Raw genomic sequence first — 17,595 nt, forward strand, 5'->3', positions numbered from 1 at the left:
ATTTAAGCTCCTTCTCCTTATTTGTGGGCTGGCCAAGGGGGGTAGGAATACGTCCTTTTCAAATCTTCATGATAATTATTATTTAACGATACGCTTAACCCCCCCCCCCCCTTTTTCTCTTTCCTCCAAATTTGGAATGAGTTGATTTTTTGTCCTCTCCGTGTTTGGCAGAGCGAAGCCAAGCAGGCCCTCGCCTCCAAAGCGGGTTTCTGGCAGCTGCCACTTCTGTCCCATCTGCAGCCCAAAAGCAGAGCGGCGCCATCATCGCTTAGGGTGGGGGGGGGGGGGTGCAGGGGGCAGGGGAGGTGGGGGACACTTCAGGCACAGCTGCTGCGGGTATGCTGGTGCCAAACTGACCACAGAAGTTACTCTGGCACAACCCAGCCGACTAAATCCTGTCTCCCAGGGCAACGCTAAGGGCCGTTATTCAGGTCCCGCAGAGTCAGAATTTAAGACCAGACCATGGGGCGCATCAGTGTACCAGCAGGACGAGCCACCACCGCTATGAAATGCCAGAGGAAGGGGAAACTCCAGGTTCAGAAACTAAAAAGTCCAACCCAGTATTTTGACCCAATCACCTGGATTCGCTAATTAGCACAATTCTTCAGCCAGGAGGCAGAACTAATTAGTAAAATCAGCTGGCTGAGTTCATGCGTGGAGAAAACACACTGAAGGACTTTCACTTTCTGACCTCTGGACTTTCCACCTCTGATCAATGCTCGCATTACATTCTCTACTGAGATTACTGTGGTTCCACACAGGAAGTCTGTAATTCTCAAACACAAGAGTGTACAATTTCTATGATACAACACATTTCTGAAAGTTGTATCTGAAGAGTTGGCACAATGTCCAACTGAGTGGCAACTTCCAACAATAATGGGTAAATGCTGAGCATTTCCCATCACATCCGTGACAGTAAGGATTCATTACTCTTCAAAACTTCTCATTATTCCAACTTTGTCGAAAAACAGCAGAGGTAGAAGAGAGAAGAAACCAGCCGTTGCAAAGCTCCAGATGAAAAAAAACGTTAACCTCAGCAATCTTTTCTTTTTTCTAGGCTCCTCCTATACTGTTGTTTTTTGGGAAGGCGCTGCCCTGGATTCGTCAACGTCGGGCGATCAGGATTCTCCTCGTGTCGGGGCCGTCTGGGGGGACCAAGTCTTTCTTTTCGGCGACGGAGGGGGGCGGGTTTCTCCCGAGGAGCGGCGGGGAGACTGCAGATTGCCTAGAGGAAGCCCTCTTATCTCGCAGGCTCTCTCTGAGGAGCTGTCACTCCCCTCCCTGCCCTGCCCTTCCACACACTCTCTCTTCTCTCTTCAAACCAGCGCGGAACAAAAAAAAATAGAATAGAATAGAATAAAATAAAAAACCTCCCGGAGCCCAGGGAACTCCATACATGAGACCTCTGCCCCCCGCCTTTAACAAAACAGCAAATATGGCCGTGTTCCATCAGTCTGATAGGTCATTCCCTTCATGCCCTCGTCAAACACCCCTCTCCCGTACAGTACAGCACCTCAGCATCACCACAGAGCCACGATTACTGCAGCTACAGTAACATCCACGCCTCATTTATTAGCCATACTTCATTCGGTTCCTGTCACTTTCGCATACGGCTTATCCTCCCTAATCTGTTTTTTTTTTTTTTTCCCCTTAAGCAGTCGCAGTTTCCCAAACTGTTTTTTTGGACCTGAATTGTATGGAATGATTTGCATGCTAATTATATTTCCATTCTAGCATGTTTAATAGATTCCTGAAATAGTTTTCCTTTTTGTAACTTTTTTTTGTTCGTTTTTCTGTTCGTAATTTGTGTTGTGTTGTAAACCCCCCCTAGATAAGCAATGAATAACCCTTCACATTATTTTACCTTTGTTGTAACCTTGTGGCAGTAAGATAACAGCCAAGCAGTCTCTGAGATGGTGAGGGAACATTATGGGTTGGCTGGGAAGAACATATGCAGATTTATAAGTGCAGTACTATCATAATTACTGTCAACTATATTCAACTGCTTACCACAATTGTGAGCCCATGCTTATGAAATCATAAAGCACACAAATAAACAAAATAGTCTATCACTGTGTTCTCTACTAATGTTCATGCATGTTGAAGAACCAACATAATATTTTTATTCTCGTGTGTATCTCCATGCAGTATAATGACTGCACAGCAACCTCTAACCAGTCCCCAACTCCAAGACACACGTGTGTTATATTTATGAAATACTAACTTCAGTTTTAATCTTTTTGTCCATAGTTATTTCGCATTTTCAACACTAAAATATTTTAACACAGGGTATCCATTTACAACAATGACTAGAAATACCACCACTTCAGGTTTTTCAGTGCACAGTAAGCAAATCATCCCAGCATTTTCACCCACCCCGAAAAACCCTGTTGTCAACTGTGCACCTGGAACCACCCCCCACCACCCCACCAAACACACACACCCCCCGGTGCCCTTAGCACACACCCCTGTAGAGCTGCAGGGGGACTTTTGTGCTCCTTTTCTTTGTCCAAAGAGATACATTTCCAATGAATGCCACTTTCGGTGGTAACATTTCGGTGATCTATTTTCCTTCCTTCCAAGCCTGACCCCCTCAGTCAGGGGCTGAACTACGTCCTGATCCGTATCAGGGAATAACCAGGACAGCCGCCGTAGCCATGGGAACCATGACATCCACTCAACCGGTGACCACAATGTGGCTCGTGTGATGATGGCTACATTGTAAAAGGACCAATAATAGGAGGGAAAAATAGTCCCTCGCTTTTGGTGCATGGCCAGTGGGTGTTCAGTACAGCAGGGTTCCATAACTGGGGTACAGACAGAGGTGGTCCTAAGAAAAACTCAAAATGAATAAATAAATTCAAAAAGCTGAAAAATTTGTTTATTTCACTAAACAAAAACATTTTCATTTCAGAAAACTGTGTTTATTTCGCTACATCACATAAACATCTGATAAAAAAACATCCTTGGTAATACTGTGATCGTGATCGTGATCATGAAATATTTATGTTGGAATAGCTACATGTAGAGCCAAGAAATGTTGTCATTTATTTATGACATAATTTTGACAAGATTCCAAGTGCTGGTAGGATAAATAGCCCCTGCTCTACAGCCTGTTGTGGGTGTTAGGTGAAGGAATGCTTTAAGTAGGAAGCTGGAAACAGAAATGAACCTATTTTTAACTGTTGTTTTTTAAACACTGACTGTTCATTTAAAATAATTTCTTATTTACACAAACTACATTTAGATAGCAACTGTAATCGCTATGTATTATAAATAATTAAAAACCTATTATTAATAATTATTATTAAACAGTGGCAACTAGTTTGTAAATCACAAAGCATCAATAATACAGCAATAAAAGGGCTCACTGCATCCTGCGATTACATACATGTACAACATTTTAATGATTTCTAATAAAACACCAGTGGTGAGGATACATCAATGTTTGCAGTGAATGATTTGGTTGTTTACTTTACAAGTTATTTGGAACCCAGATATTTATTAATTTGTTAATTTATTTACTTGTGGTCTACATCCTTCATGTGATATTGAGGTGATGAAACAATAAATCCCTTTATATGCAATATGCACCACGGTAGAAGTTCCCAAACTTGGGGTCCTGGGACATTTATGGGTCCATGAAGCTGCCCAATGGGGTCTACAGCGAAATATAATCTGCATATATATTGAGGTCAATTTCCAGATTGAGTTTTTGCGTTTTTAACTTATTCTCCCCAATTCTGAACGCACCTTCATACCTATCAGCACTCATAGCTGCAGCCTCTGCTATTGATTGGGGAGTGATGTCAGAGGCTCCCTCCAATCACAGCATGGTTTGGAAGTGGAGCTTGCACAGAGGAGTCAGGGGGGCATGCATCTCAACAGGCATACTCGCAAGCCCCCAGTCCACCAGCAGGGGTCGCTGGAACGCAATGATACATTCTCATCCCGATTGACTGTGCCCCCACTCCCTCTTGAACAGGATTAGGCTTGCTGCCGGCCACAGTCGGCACTGGCGTGGTCATATTCCACGGGACCCAATCCATGCGACTGGATCGGTGCTTTAACGAAGTGAACCACCCAGCAGCGCCCACACATCATGAGTTTAAATGAGTCACCCACAGCAGGGCTTATTTACCCACAATCCCTGAACGAAGGCAAAGAGGCTGATGCCCTCGGTCGCTGCTACTCTTCCCCATTCTGCATACGCGGACAACCCATCTCCATGCCCCAGATATTGTCCGCCCGCTCCAAAAACAAGGGCTGGAAATCTATACAGTGCGACACTGCATCTGACAGATTTCCATTATCGGTCTTGACTGGCATTCGCTGAAACCATAAAAGGGTTTAATGATTGCTCCCCATAACAGTCATCATGCACAAATGGTGGATACAAATACAACCCTTTCCTTTCACACTCAACTCGAATTTAACTGTTGGTAATATTACAGTCCATGATAAATATAATGGCTTGGATATGGTTAACACTCATGTTCTCCCACTTTTGTAAGTTACTCTCGATAAGGCTGTCATATTTAAATGATGTGACCAAAACATAACACCTGTCTTGTCGGGAGATAGGAGAGATCATTCAAGTTCAATTCCTTCTTTTTTTCTTCACAACATTGAGTCTGAAGCCTCTTAAATAATTCCACAGACACCGGCATTGACCTCCATTGCGGCTTGACATTTTAAGGGCTCAGATGTTGAACAGTAAATGGAGGAACGCTGTGACTCTTTCCTTCAGACCTCCAACTCAAACGGTGAACAATATTCATGTGGAAATTTCAAAATGTGAAACTGTGAGGGGACGCACAGGCACGTGCTTCTCGTTTGGGCGTCAGTCAGGTGACCATGGCGAGGGCGGCGTCGGGGTAATGGCAAAGTCTCGGGCGAGAGAGACAGACAGCCACAGCCGCAGTCGCGAGGTAGCAGGGTCGTCCGCAGGGACAGTTTGTCCGCGGTTAATATCAGTCCATGACTGGAAGCCGCTCGGTTCCCCCATCCCCCGGCAACAGACAGGAAATGCCCCGCCAAGCCAAATAAGCAGATAGCCTTCGGCAAAAAAAAAAAAAAAAAACAGATTATCTGCTCTGGGCTCCGGTCACCTGGGTTAATCTCGGCACCCTCTGCAAATCTGCGATGGCAGACACCAGATACAAGACGGTGAGGCTGAACGCAGGGATCTCACGGGCTCCCCGCAGAAGAAAAATAACACAATCCCGCACCGTGTAATACAAAAACAAATTAAAAATTTATGAACAATATAGCAGCCCAAAAAAGTGTTTTTATTCCTTAAGTGAGAAATGTGTACTGTACCTGTTTATTGAAGATGTGCGTTCTTGTTTTTGTGCAAGTTTTTTTTACAATTGAGAAATACTCTGTTTTCCTGAAGCAGGTTGCATACAGATATCTGGCAACGGCAAACATTTCACACAAAAGCCGTTTGATAGAAGTTTTTTTTTTTTAATGATTCAGCCTCTACTGGTGCGCCCGCATATGCTGTGTGAATTATTTCAGGAAGAGCTAAATGTGTAGTACCCTAATTCAGCATATGTCACACAGAGCCTCAGGCAGTACAACAACACAACAAGTTAGGAGAGAATGGTCTGTGGCATCAGATGGGCCACAGAGGATTGAAGAGAGAGATTTTTTTGTTTCCTGCTGGTCTTTATTAAAAGGCCATACATTAATAAATATCAAGATAATATTTGGGCCTCCCTTTCACTAGAATATGATGGATGGCTACAAGAAACTGTAGTTAGTATAGTATTAAACCTGTTTAAACTACAGTTCAGATCTGTCACTGTGTTTCAATGCAGCTTTTTAGCTTAGTTTTGGTGTGTTATAATCTGTTATTATTCCCAGCAATTACTTAATATTCTCATAGCATTGCTGTTGGGTTTTACCAACATAGCACTGTGTGCTACTGCACAACACTGTATTCACCCACTGATTTGTGTTTGGGTCTTACAGACCATAATCCGAGACTGCTTGTTTGTCAGAACCGTGAGTAAACCGTGACGTTTACCAAGAAACGATGAATATCTTGGCACTGAGCGTGTGAGCTAGCGCATCTTCGGTGTGCTAACGTCAAACACGCCCCTCGCCCAGAAGCGCCGATGATTCGCTGAGGTTTTTTTTTGTTCTTTGCGAGATCAGACGGAACCGTGTAGTCACCAGACATCTCTGCGGTTGCATATTTAGAAGATAAACTAGACGAAGGAGTTGTGAGTGGTTTAATGACGTCTCTAAATCTTGCGAGTGTTGTTCTGATGCTTCCTCAGCAGCCTGTCTGGCAGAGATAATGAGAATAAACAGGAAGGAAATCGCACAGAGAAAAAAAAAAAGATAACGCATGTGGTCGCAGAGGAATGTATTTTGGCAGTTGGAGAACTATATAGCACGTATCAATACGCGCTAGAAGATTCTGAGGGGAACTTTCTAGTTGTGGATCTCAGCGTTAAGCTAGCAAGCCTGATTGCTGTGGAGCTGCCATGCCGCAGGAAGAGCTTAACGCAGATTGAGGTCAATCCTTCTTTATACCGTAGTAACACCTTCGATATCTATTTTTCACCCATAAACAGATACCCAAGGCCATTTTTAAATCACTCAATTAACACATAAGCTGGATAAAGTTAATTATGAAAAAATCCTTCAAAAAAGGTTAAATAAATGTGTGATGAGGAAAAATGTAGCCAATTCCAGCTGAATGATTTGTGTTTTCCATCGTAGGTAACAAGAGAATCCTCCTCACAAAAACTGAGGCCTGGATTCAGCCACATTTATGCATAATTTTGGCCTAAATCAAATACAAATATTCCCTTTTTTCTTCATAAACACAATTTTATCATCATTCTACACATACATTTTGTCTTTTGACTGTACTACATCTGAAAGACAAAACTGTAACACCTGGATTTATTAGCAAATCAAGTCTGCAGATGTGTCTATGTTGTGTGTTTATGTGTTCATTTTTTTACGTAAACTGTGCTATGCTTACTTCTTAATTGCCCCCTGGGGAAAAACAGTTTTTTAACTGAACTGAACACAATTGAATTGACCTGAACCAAACTGAAATGAATTGAATTTGAATTAAACTGAGGAAAGCGTTCACAGATGTCAGGTCTGAGTCACAGTCCGTGAAGTGCGCGAGAGTATCCCTGGTGCGAGGCACATCATAACCACAGAGTCGTAATCCACCCCGGGAACGCGCTCTGTGCCGTGGGGTCAGGCTCGCCGTGGCAACAAGACCCACCTGGAACAGTAGCTCTAGCCAAACACAGTAGTCAGAGGCGGTGCCCCGTTCCAAACATAAACACAAAGAAACCGAAAGGGTGCAGCACTGACAGACCCCCCCACCACCCCACCTGCTTTTATCTGGAAAAAGCCAGCAGAAACACAGACTGACCTGGCGCACCAATCCCACTTGCCTACTTCACACAGAGAGCTGGTGCGGGGAGGTCAGGGATATCATCCTCTGAGTATACAGGCACTGCGCACAGGCTTCTGTAGATGAAAATAACCCTGTAAAGTTTGATTTTGTATTTCAGTATTTCGGCACTTTCAGACCTGAGAATGTCCAGTTCAGACCTGAAGGTTTTCCTTTTCATAAATCATAAATGGAGCAGTGAATCTATGCGGGGCCAAGAGTGTACACAGAAAGTCTTCCATAACATTTAAAAAAGTCTAAACCCAGTACCCCCCGTCCCCCATCCCCTCCATCCCCCACTCTTCATCCTCATATGCAGAGGATAAGACACAGAATGAGCTTTCACTGTGAGCCACCATTTCGGCTGATCAATGTTTCAGATGGGGCACTTACTACCACCCACGGTCTCGCCGGTCCTCTACACGCTGTGTGAACGTGAACAGGCCGGGACTTGACGATCGTGTGCCTTTATTTCAGGTGGCATATCTGGGCCAGGCGACGGGAGCCTTGACTCTCACAGCATTTCTGCCTGCAATTAAGGCTGGTTAATTTGCGATGGGGGGGGGGGGGGAACCGAACGGCAGCTCCAGAACACACCCCGATCCCCGCTCGAATCCTCCACTAATCGCGCACGCCTCGCGCGCACCAATCAGGCTGCGGATCGGGACGCCTTCCCATAAACCACAGCTGCAGCAGAATGGAACCTGATTAGGCGGCCTCTCAAGGTTGGGGCTGTTTAATAAGCACGGGGGGAGGGGGGTCCATTAATCTGATCCTCGCGCTAATTACACCGTTATGCTTTCGCGAGCGGGCCAGAGCGGGCCAGAGCGGGCCAGAGCGGGCCAGAGCGGGCCAGAGCGGCTTTTGGGCCGAGCCGCTTTCCGAGGCCCTTTCTTTTAATGAAGACGCAAAAAACAAAAAAAAAAACGGCAAACAGCCAACAGGCATGATGAAGTGGAGGTACGGACACGTTCCGTCATCGCAGATGTGCGCCTCTTGACGGGGGGGGGGGGGGGCGTCTTTGCGCGGGCTCTTAAAGGAACGAGTCCCGAAACGGGAACGCATTTTCAATCGAAGCCGAGAGGGGAGCGATTTTTTGATGCTCGTTTGGAGGTTCCGCTGAGGCGGTGTCGGCTGCTGATGATGTCACTCGGTCAGCTCAGTAATGCCCGTGCCCGGCGTCGTCTCGCTATCCCCTCACGGCCCCCCCGCCTAGGCCTCGTAAAAATAACCCTCCCGCTCCCCCCCCCCCCCAGCTGCTGAATAATTGAACATTTCTCTGCATCTTGGTGGCGCGTGCCCCCTGCAAGGGTTCTGCTCCAAGCAGGCCGGGCCGGGCCGGGCCTGACCCAGCAACCCACGACCAGAGCGGGAACAATTTTCCAGGCCGCCGGCGCTGAAAGTGGATCGGCGCAGATAGAGTTTACCGAAAACCCCTCCCCCCTCCTGCCCTCCGACCCCCATCCCGGGAGGGGTCAGAGGAGACAGTGGGGATTGATCGGAATCCACTCCGTTAACTCTCTCACACCGTCTCTTGCTCATAGATTAACCCTCAGCAGTGTTAATATTCCATAGTGGGAGAAAGAGCAACCTGGGTAGAGGCCCTGTCCTTATTATAAAGGCCAACCCCACCACTTTATTAATCATTAAATCATGAGAAATAACACACAGTATTACAGTAGTAAGTAAAGGACTGGGAATAGGAAGGAATTCTACTGTGATCTTCGGACAAATTCCCTGCAAAATGCAATAATATCTGCTTCAGTTCCACTTCCTTATCCACAATACTGCCAGTGACACCAAAGGCTGTTAATTTATATGTCACAGTTACTTTGAGGGGTTCTGACTGCTTTTATGAACAGCAACCCTCAAAAATCAAGTATTAATTAATGAAACCTTGCATTAAATGCATTAAGAAAACATTCTGACATTTTCACATATGAAAAGTCACACTGCTCCAATCAGAAGCCACAGCAGCCACTCAGCCTGGCCAATCAAATTCCTCTGGTCCCAGAGCTCCCTTGCCGGAGCTCCGTAGCTCTTTGATGTAGATCTCCAGGTAAGTGTGTCCCCTAATTAAGTCGTGCCACATTTCCCTTTCAAACTGTCAGAGTATTATACGGCTTTTTTCCCCCCATTACAACAAGTCCTGGCAGAAGTTCCCCTGATTAATTCTTCCCTGGCTGAATCCCCAGGCTAGGCTAAGCACCCTGATAACAAGCTGTCAATAGATGACAACGCTCTCCCAAACTGACCCCGCGGAGCGCCGACGACAAAACCCCGCTGTCCCGCACCGTCCCGCGCCGAATCCGCCGCCGCCGCCGCCTCGACCCGTCAGGACGTAAGGCTCGACAAACTCTGCGCGAGAGACAAGGGGGGGGGGGGGGGGGGTCTCGTCACCCGCGGAAACCCCCCGCCGTGGGCCCAGAAGGACATTTCTGGTTACGTGACCGATGCCATTTTAACTAAGCGTCTAGATTATCTCCGCTGGCATCTGGACGCTGAGTGATGTCACGAGGAATGACTCCTCGGGAGCCGCCGCGGTTGATTGATGGCGCTCCACTAAATTACTTTTGGCACACTCCGGGAACCAGAGAGGCACCGGCCCACCCCGGCCGAAGGGGAGAGAGGAGCTGTAATTTATGCCCCTCCTTTCAGGAGTTATTAGCACATGTAATGTAATTTTATAAATCACCGGTCGTGGACCAGCTGCTTGTCTTTCCGCCGTGGTTCCGGTCCACGGGATGATGCACCACGTGACGCGCCGCTGACCTTGTCGTTTCCGAGAATGGTGCGTGCAGACTGCGTGGGCTCGCACGGTCAAACAAAGTGTGTGTGTGTGTGTGTGTGTGTGCGCGAGTCAGCTCGTGTGTGTCAGTCAGGACACAGCCTCGTCCGAAGAAAGCTTCCGTAAACACATCTCCTGCTGTTCATTCCCCGTCAAGCCGGTCCAAATAGGCTTCAGCACATTCCATTTACCACTGCTACTCTGGTGCGTCCCCACCGTCCCCGGTGGCTTCGCTGACGTGAAATGTGGAACGCTTGCGCGTCCGTTGTGTTTCGCCGTTTACGATCAGTTTCACTAATTATGAGTCCTCTGCGCTTCAAGGTGAGAGCCTCGCAGGGCAGCCGTCGGAAGCGAAGGAGAGAGACTCGCGGCTACTCCCCGCTACCTCTCGCCGCCCTTACCTGTCCTCGCGCCTTTTGAGCGATCTCGCGCGAGAGCAAAAAAAAACGCTCGCGAGCGCGCCGTCTAACGAGGCTCCCTTCAGCCCCGCTCACGCTAATCAGGCCTGTGGCAGGACTCCACCGCGCCCTCCTCACGCCCGGAGGGGTCACCTTCAGAGGAGCGCGGGCCGCTCTGCTCGCGCTGCGTGGGGGAGCTCCTGCGCAGCGGTGCCATTAATAATTCAAGGGCGAGGCTCCTCTGTGAGGACTCTGCAAGGCTTCTGTAGACACGGTGCGGAGCTCGAGGTCTGCAGGAGGGGGTTTTTTTTTTTTCCAAACCGTAGCCCACAGCGTTGGAGTCAGATCCCGGGATGGTGTTCCATGGTGGAGCCGACGGCTGCGGACTTCCTGTTTCAAACTAGGGTCAAGTTCCTGCGCGTGTGAAACCAGTTGCTCTCCACCAAGTTACCTGGGTGTGCTCCTAAGAGATGGGGTAAAGGCCTGGCCCCCGGCTTTGTGTCCACTGAACCCTCAGATGTGACAACTATACAACTAACTACTACACAAATTTGAATGCAGTACCAGCGAAATGCTGAAAAACGTAATTAGACCACTTGTTTAACTACATGTGGCTAAAACTACTCCCCAGCCGTAGAGAATCACCCAAAGCACGACGGTGAAGACAATCTGCCATTGCACTGCTGTAGCGGTCCACAATCCCTCAGCTTCCCTCTCTTCACAGAGCAACGTGTCTGCGAGCTGCATTTCAATTACCTCCACTCTGTCTCCAATCATCCGAACACACAGATCACATCCATTAGCTGACATGACAAGGGGGGGGGGAACTCACACTGCAATCCTGGGCTTAGCCTCACAGCTCTCTCCCTGAGAGCTGTCGGCACCTCGAATCACCACATCCCTCATCGAAATCCGGCACCTTGGCGCGGAGCGTCCCCGAGACTGCCCGCGTAGGGTCGCAGATCTAACGGGAAATAAACGGATGAACGACCCGCCCGGGGGGGGGAGGTGCGGGCCGAGGGATTTTCGGAAGATAGAGCCGGGCCTCATCCATCACGGCTCTCACGGGGGAAATGCCCGGGACTCGTGTAGGTGAGGTTTGGCAGCGGAGGGGGGGGGGGACCAGCCCCAGTACAGAACACAGGGGAACAAACCCCACCCCCCCCCATTCAAAGTAGAGTAACCCACATCTTCAGTTACTTCAGCTATCTCGCCCAAACCTCACACTGAGACCAAAAAAGCAGAAGAATTCTCATATTGCATAAAACGACATTAATTTGGCTGACACTATTACCCACAGCCAGTTCCAAAACGCAGTAGGCACAATGCAAGGTCATTACACACGCAATTAAGTGTAAGTAACACTTAAAGAGTCAGTAATTGCGCCGAGTGTGGGATTTAACTACACCCTTAACATCATCAGCGCCCCCAAAAAAAAAAAAAACTCAGCTAACCTGACAGCGCATGGGGAACGAGGCGCTAACGCTAGGCTATTCTGGGCTCCCTCGGCTGGTGTAATACCGCCGTTCTGGTGAGCAGGAGGGAGAGCCAACAAAAAGCACCGCCTTTACAGCCTGCCTCACAGGAAAAAGAGAGAACATGCCCATCTGCCTCCCCGTCAACATAACCGGCCCCCATTGGGTAACGGCAAGAGACCCATGTGACCTAATCACACCTGACAGGAATGGCTAATTATGGGTAATGAAGGAAAGCGACCGGGTTTTCAGGGCGATCGGGCATCGTAGCGACTACACCCAGCGTTAATACCGGAAGTAAGGGCGGGAAGACAAAAAAGAAACGAAATAAAATGATGCCGTACATAAAAACCGTCTTCCATAAGGACAGTCTCAAAACAGAAAATTGCTATCTGCACGAACTAAGTTATTATAATTTCAGCGAACAGCGGTCTGTGTGGGAGATTTGTAATTTTGGCTCGAAACAAAAAAAAAAACTGTTTTATCTACTTCACCGCTTGATAGGAAATTTCGCGGCGCTGCTTGGCACCAAATCAGAAAGTAAAATATACAGTAGAGTGAGAAAGTCTGGGCGGCTGCATCAGTTGTGGGGGGGGGGTGGAATCACGGAGATAAAATGGCTCTGTGAGCCACACACTGACACGGCGGGCATCTAATCATCTCTCAGGCCAACTTTTATACTGTGGTGCCGCAAACTGCACAGCCTGCGGTACAGCCCCTGCACTCTGAATACGGGCATCTATAATTACATCTCTGGCTATCGCTGAGATGATCACACAGCCTTGTTCTTGCTTTTACAAGGAACTGGAGGAGGAGTATGCAGGGAATTTAAATTCGAGCGGGGGCCCATTTTTTCTTTTAATTCTTTGTTTCTTCAGACTGGCCGTTCTCTGTCGGCCTAAGAGGCCCGACGCTGGAGAATCGCCGATGTTTCCCCGCTGACCGAACTGGGTTCGCACGCTGACTCTCAGATCGTCAGACGACCCGCCGACCCTCTTTCATGAGACAGCTGCCGCGCACTTCCAAGGCCAGTTCCCGCCGGGCAAATTCAATTAAGGCTTTGAGAAGGCTCGTTATTTATTTAGCGACCCGTTACCTGTCCGCCGCTCGGCGGCTGACCCGTTTTTTTGAAACGCGCGGGCGGGTTCGGGGCGTTCCAGTCACATCCGTGACGAATCTGCATCGATTTTTTTTTCCCCCCGATTCGCGCGGCGTGTCAACTCTTCAGCCTGCGCTGCTGCTCCTGCTGCTGCTGCCACTCTGCCAGGTAACGGGGGCCCAGGAAAGGGGGATGTTTTCACATAACAAACGCGGACATTGGAGAGGTCTGCAGAGCGCCCACAAATTCAGACTGCAGCTTTGAGGACAAGGATTTAATGGCAGTCGGTCAATCAGCGCTGGCAATTCATTCATTGATGTTCTCCTTTCCATCTTGATCAAATACATTTATTATGTTTGGCCACTAGGGGAGCCCTTTTTTTTGTTCCTTCAGTAGTTTGACACATCTTTGACAAAACAGGAAGGACTGGAACACGACAGGACAGCTGCACAATACATGGCCAGCAATGGAGAGCCTGGGATTGCTTGTCGGACCACAGCGTGCACAGACAAGCAGGCAGCCTTTTGACAGGCCGGCCCATCGCTGAGAAGCAGACAAAGGATTGTGGGATTGAAAGAGCGTACCTGTTGTGAGTAGGACCTCTGAATGTCGGGTCGAATTTGCGTGGCTCACCTGCGGGAAAAAAAAAAAACAAAAAAACAAATCAGTTTCATCCTCATTAGCAAAAAGTAAATTCCTCCAGAAAAAAAAAAATCCTCAAGCTCGCGATGCAGGACACGAGTTCAAGATACAGCTTTGAGCAAGACTAATTAAGGAGCAGTGCCGGGGCCGACCACATGCAGCTGCAGCAGTGGCCTTTGGACTCCTCCATTTTCCTCTGACGGGCACACAGAGAATTCATCACGCTGGGCGTGACCTATGCTCCGCCCCCTCCGGGGCGCAGGTGTGGGTTTTAACAACCAGGGACAACCAGAAGCAACACCAGCCATGAGGAATGGAGGGCAGAAAACAAGAGCAAACAATGAAAAATGTGAAAAGAAATGCTACACTTATGGTTTTCTCCAGTTTCACACTAGAAATGGCATGTTGGTATTTACATGTTTAGTTAAAACTCAGTTTTAAATGGTTAAAAATTCACATACTGCATGTTGATAATATACTCTATTTCAATATGTTTTCAGGATATTATTTTTTTGTGCAAGGGCAAAAACACCATTCCCTGCTAAATGCAAGGTTTCCACATATCAGGAGTTTTAAATGACTACACGTGATTGGATGATAATGAGGCTAGCAAGGCATAATAAAGGAAATGAAAAATCAGACATGCACAAAGATGCTGGGAGTCTCCTGAAAATATTAAATGTAAAAAAGTTTTTAAAAAAAGAAATGTAAAAACGGGCATTTTCCAAAGGGGCTCATCCTAGCTCCAAAAACACACCACTGAGCTCCCTGATATAGGATTTTGATCATTAAAATCATAACTCCTCCAAAAATCAGTTCTCGGTACAATAAAGACACAAGGGGCTGTGCTACAGTACACTTCTCTTGGGCGCACGCTACCGTGAGTTGCTCGTGTGGGAGAAAGACACGTCTGCTTAAATTAAAAAAGCGGAGTTAAACCGATTAGCGCTTGCGTCGACGTTAGCACGGAGCGCTAAATATATCGGCGCCGCCGGGGCTACTCCGCTGCTTAACGAGAACAATAAGGCAACGGCGAAAACGATCCGTAAACGCGACCGTCGCGGCGGCAGACCGGCGCGCCAGCGGTAAAGAAAGTGTTTTCGGCCCGATCGATCGTCATTGGCCAGCCACAGCGGTCGCCGCTCGTTCGAACCGCGCCGTAGAGTCAACGGCTCCTCTGATGTTTCCCCGAGAACGACACTCCGCCACTGACGAATGTACGCTTAGTAATAATGCTTCATCGTTTCCGTGTGGTGGCGAAGAACTCCTCCAGAATGTAAACATCTCCCTTCGTCTCATCTCATCTCCCCTATCGACAAACGATAATCTCGTAAATTAATAACGCGGCGCTTCCGAGCGGCTCCTTCTGAACGATCAAAGAGACCTCGGTTTCCTCTCACCACAGATTAAATACAGCCGGCTGATTTGGATGTGCTCTGCTCCCATTAGACGGAAAAATGGAAATGTCATAATCTCTCGCAGGACATTCAAAAAGCTCCATCACAATTTTCTGGGCTGCTGGTGGTGGTAGGCAATGCGAGAGAGAGAATACAGAGAGAGTGATTCAAATAAAGTCACTGTAGCTGCAAGGTTCGAGACCAGTGACCTGGAATGCATTGGGAAAATAGACTTGACCAGAGGACTGTGGAGTTCAGCTACATTTATATTCTAGACGTGCCTGCTATTATTTCAAATATCAGGCTGCCGTCCTGTTTACCTGCGTGTGATGCCCTGTGAACTCTCTCTTCCTACCTTAGGTATGCTCTGTGTGTGTGTGTGTGTGCGCACTGGTGTGAGTGTGCATGGATGTGTGTGTGTGTGTCCATGTGTGTGTGCATGAGTATGTGTGTGTGCGTGCGCATGGACGTGTGTCCGTGTGTGTGTGAGCATGGACGTGTGTGTGTGTCCATATGTGTGTGTACATGTGTATGTGCTTCCATAAGGCCCTATGACAGATCTAACACAGTGTAGGACTCGGTTCCCTATGTCTGTTCTGTAGTGTACTCTATGTCTGTTTTTTACTGTTCAAACACCAGTCAGAAAAGAGGTCTGCATCCTCCTGAACATTTCTTTTTAATAACCGATATTCCTTTGACTCATGCTCAGTTACTAACCTGAGTTCACCTTGACAACAAGCAGAGAAATGATTGAATTGCACATATCTCACCAGTGACGCGGTTGCGACTGTCCATCACCGCAGTGAAAGTTTACAGAGGAACTAATGTACGGGAAGCAACACGCAGAATACCGATGACCACGGCTACTCAACAACTACCTCTGTGTCCTTCTGCCTCCTGTATCTGCAGGACAAGGACACCAAATCATATTTATTTGCTAACGGTCCCGCCTAAGCCGTTTTTTTGAAACTGCAGAAAAAAATATTATATCCTTTGAGAGACTTTAACTTTGCAAAGGACATTGAAGGGATCTATTAGCTGTCACCTCCTCAGCCAATTATGCTAACGCAATTTCGAGCCTCCGTGTGCAGCTACCCAGATAAAACCCAAACCTGCTCAGACCTCGGCTGCCCCAAGCCGGTGAGATGACAGCCAAGCAGAGATTTCATCTCAAAAAATTCCCTCACTGTAGTAAATGGATTCTGAGGCGGTTCTTGCGAGATATCCATAAGGTTTGGCACCGCTACCTTCAGATATAATGTCACAGCTATGTCATGTTAAGGCTTCTGATTAAATCGTTCAAAGAGACCGGGCACCGAAATCGATGCGGGCCACAGCAGCTCAGACGCCACTGTGACTGAGCGTTCCATCACTCTCCGGCGAGATTTTATTATGACCTCGTTCAGTCTCGGTGAATCACGGCCATTACAACAACGTGCATAAAACACATTCACGGACAGTTTAAAAAAAAAAGAAGAAGAAGCAGCGAGATTTCAATATCCAATACGATTTGGTTGCGGTAGAGAAGCTACAGTACGTACAGCTCTGATGGGGGGAAGGCTCAGTGAGACTGTCATAAAGTGCGCCACCCGCTAACGTAAACACTCGCTCTCTTATTTTTTTCTGCCTCGCACAATTCTGCCGCAATTTTTGGGCGAACAATTCGGCTCACGGCACTTCCAGAAATCGTTCTCTAAGCAAGATGATGACGTGTGTGGAGCCTAATGTCAGACGGAATCCTTTCTTTGCTGCACACTGGCCTCTGTGTCAATTATAAGACCTGATATACGGGCTGTCCAAATATCCAGCTAGAGGCAAACCTAGATTTCATCACAAGTTTTAGTTCAAGGGATGACAAAGGGCTTGTTTCGTTTAGAACAGAAAATAAGTCTGCGCTACTTTTTGCGTCCTCAGAAATCATATTACACTAAACTGAAACACAGCCAAACACACACAACCTGTGCAGCAAAGCCTTATATTCTACGTTGTACATCTGATACTGTACCTGTTGTTCCAGATAATAAGAGGTAACATACAGTACGGACATTTTCCTGGTTTCCAGGATAAAGGGGGCAATCACGACTGAGATATAAAAAGGCTCTGATTTCGTCAGTCGATCAGAAATGGCATAATTAGATTTTATAAGTTAGTCTTGATGCGCAGGAAAGAGATTCTACATTATCCCAGGGTCCTGATACTGTGTACGTGCACCACTGACGGGAGAGAATAATAGAATAATAAAAAGACGTATTTTTACGTCAATCTCACAGACTTGCGTGGGTGTACGCACACGGTGAAGTGAGACTCTAAGATCTGGCAGTGTTCTAATATGCTGCTAATAATGCTTGATTTCTGTTTGCG

At 47.4% G+C, this 17,595-nt stretch overlaps 1 protein-coding gene across 2 annotated transcripts in view; it reads right to left on the reverse strand.

The window, feature by feature from the left end:
• Positions 1–17,595, reverse strand: part of slc44a5a (solute carrier family 44 member 5a) — an 89,200-nt gene that overhangs the window by 31,915 nt on the left and 39,690 nt on the right. For both annotated transcript variants that reach the window (XM_064341780.1, XM_064341781.1), the window contains exon 2: positions 13,780–13,828. In XM_064341780.1, the coding sequence (XP_064197850.1) occupies positions 13,780–13,828 (49 nt within the window). The remainder of the gene's footprint in view (positions 1–13,779; positions 13,829–17,595) is intronic.

This window comes from Anguilla rostrata, chromosome 6 (assembly GCF_018555375.3).
Source record: "Anguilla rostrata isolate EN2019 chromosome 6, ASM1855537v3, whole genome shotgun sequence".
In the NCBI taxonomy this organism is placed as follows: domain Eukaryota; kingdom Metazoa; phylum Chordata; class Actinopteri; order Anguilliformes; family Anguillidae; genus Anguilla; species Anguilla rostrata.